Here is a 2,583-nt window from a genome sequence, read left to right on the forward strand (position 1 = left end):
TTTGTGGGCAGCAGAGAGAATGGCTATAGCGTCCAGAAGGGATTGCCTTCGGGGACACAGGGCAACTTCTCTTGGCCCTATGGCCTCACCATTGTCACCCCTGACCGGGAATACCTCTTCACCTGTGAAACGGAGACTGACCAGCTGGACTGGATCGCAGCCTTTACTAGTGTCATCAACCAGGCCATGACACCACAGGAATATGCGAGTAAGTGCCTGGATCCCGTTTCCTTCCTCTCCGGCCACTCCAGTTCAGGGTATCGCCCTAATGCACCACCTTTTTCCTTCACTACAGTTGAAGCCTACTTCAAGTTTAAATCCTAGAAAGCCATGCAGGAACCTCGCTATGACTCGACTCTACATGCTCCTGCCAGGTGGGCTGTCAGGAGAGGAGAGGAGATCGACATCAGAGAAACACAGTGCTCTTGAAGCGCTCTTTGAAGCACTTTTTTTTCCCTGTAGACAGTGCACTTTGTTCTGGGGGGGCAAATTAAGCTGCTTCCTTTCAAGTGCAAGATTTTGTGAGTCTGAATCCTCAGTGCAACCTGTCACTGTTGAGTTGCTGTGATCTGACTGGACGCTGGCAGGCCTTGCCTGTGAATTGGGCCTTGAAAACTTGGCACTTGCTATGTTGGATGTGGGACCTAAAGTCCCTCCTGCATGAACCTGCAGACAGCCACCTACCTTATGCAAGAAAACAGCTGCCTGCCTGGAGCTACGCCCCAGCGGGTTGCAGGGGCTGCTGGACTAGAAGAGACAAGAAATGGCTTCTCCGCTGGTGAAGAGATGTGAAACATCTACATATTTGATCAGTTAAAGCTTTAGTTGAGAAAGGTCACTTAGAAGATGTAATCTAATAGCCAAATATGAAGCCAGTTTCCTCCTGCCGTGTGTGGGCTTGAAAGCTTCTTCAGACCACATTTGTGTGGAGACCTTCCTCCGATTGCTACAGAAAATGTTAAAAGATCTGCTCAAAACCAATGTGCATCTATACTTCTGTGTATGTGGATAATGTGTGTGTGCAGGTAACAAAAAGCGGTGGGAGGTGGAATACTACCCTAAGGCAGATAGTGTGAGGGATACTCGTGCCATTGAAGTTCAGCTGTCGAATTTGAGTTTCTAGTCAAACCAATGGAGAGAGGTTGGGTCCGGCAGAGAGCAGCCTATGGCATTTCTGATACAGGCTTTGGACTCTGTTGGCTTTACTAGAGTGTAGGGTTTGATGTCTGGAGTTAGTAATACATGGATCTCTGCTCTCTCATTCTCTGTATGTCAAAGGCCTGGTGCTTTCATTCTGCCCTATACATTACATGTGTATATATTGTATATTACGTACACATACAATTTTATGCAATAATAGGAAGCCTGTATGTTCACGTCTTCCTAGTAACAGTTAGCCCTAACCACTCAATCAACCCATGATTCATATCTTGAGGATCAAAGCTCTCCTGGGAGAGCTGTGTTTCACATGCTGGAAGGACTAGCTGAGTTCTGCTGATGACTGTATAATCTGATGTGTCTGCAGTTTTACGCAGGCATTGTGAGAGCAGGCGTCTAGTGTGTTAAGAGGAGCTAACTGGAATTAATGAGGCAGCCAGTATTTTAATTATCTCCTAAAGAAATGAATAAAAAAATCCCATTGTAATTTATTTTAACTTCCTAAACAAGCTGAGCTGCTAACTGCTAAGGCATGAGGCCTTTTCTTGGAAAAAAAAGGGACAGACAATCAGAGCAAGGAGTCATGGCTATTCATTGCATTTCCCGGGGCACGTGGACTGTGAATCTTCCCATCAGAGACAAATGAGCAAAATCATCATCCTCCACTGCTTCTCTGGGGGCCCTTTTCTGTGCTGAGACCACCACAACCTGTTGGGAGCATCAGCTTCTCGGACGAGAAGCAGTATCACTCATCCTGCTGCCATGGCACGATGGAGCTTTCCACCCAAAAGTATATTTTCACTGCAGTTTGCTGATCTCTCCCAGTTTGGAGCATGACTGTCCTAAAAACGAAGGCCATTGCAAAGCTTGTATTCCAAAATCAAGTGCTTTTCGGTTCTGATAACATGAAAATGGGGCAGTCAATTAAAAAAAAACAAACCTCAAGCCCCATCTAAACAAGCCTGCACATTCAGTTCTCTGGGAAGAAGGGTAGAGAGATAACCCAGAGGTTATCTCTGAACTCTAAAGTTCCCTCCATCAATGCCATGTGCCCACTCCTATAGCACGGTCATGGTGAAGCTGTTGTTGTTGCATGCATTGCACTGCTCAGAAAGGTGCTTGGGTCCTATGGCAGTGAGGGGTGCTGGTGGGATGCTTCCTTCTCCTGTTTGCTGCTGAGTTATTGCTGCTGGAGATGAGTGGAGATGTTTAACTCGGCCACAACGAAGCTAATGCACCAAGGATGCAAAAGAGCATGGCTGGAGTGGCCTGAGAACGAACAGCAGAGTGGTTTGGTAATGGAACATCTGTCTCTGCTCTGCAAATTCTGTCCCACTGTGTCTGTTCCCTGAGATGAATGAGGTTCACATGTGGGTGAAGAAAGAGCAGGGTAGATTTGGGTGCAGAAATGTGGGGGCATGGGTG

At 46.9% G+C, this 2,583-nt stretch overlaps 1 protein-coding gene across 1 annotated transcript in view; it reads left to right on the forward strand.

The window, feature by feature from the left end:
• The window catches only part of LOC104283637 (arf-GAP with dual PH domain-containing protein 1-like), a 6,532-nt gene extending 6,138 nt beyond the window's left edge, over positions 1 to 394 (forward strand). The window contains exons 10-11 of the mRNA XM_009881839.1: positions 1 to 208; positions 296 to 394. The exon at positions 1 to 208 is cut by the window's left edge and continues 3 nt beyond it. Of these exons, the coding sequence (XP_009880141.1) occupies positions 1 to 208; positions 296 to 324 (237 nt within the window). The 3' untranslated portion in view covers positions 325 to 394. The remainder of the gene's footprint in view (positions 209 to 295) is intronic.
• The last annotated feature ends 2,189 nt before the right edge of the window (positions 395 to 2,583 follow it).

This window comes from Charadrius vociferus, unplaced genomic scaffold (assembly GCF_000708025.1).
Source record: "Charadrius vociferus isolate BGI_N301 unplaced genomic scaffold, ASM70802v2 scaffold413, whole genome shotgun sequence".
NCBI lineage: Eukaryota > Metazoa > Chordata > Aves > Charadriiformes > Charadriidae > Charadrius > Charadrius vociferus.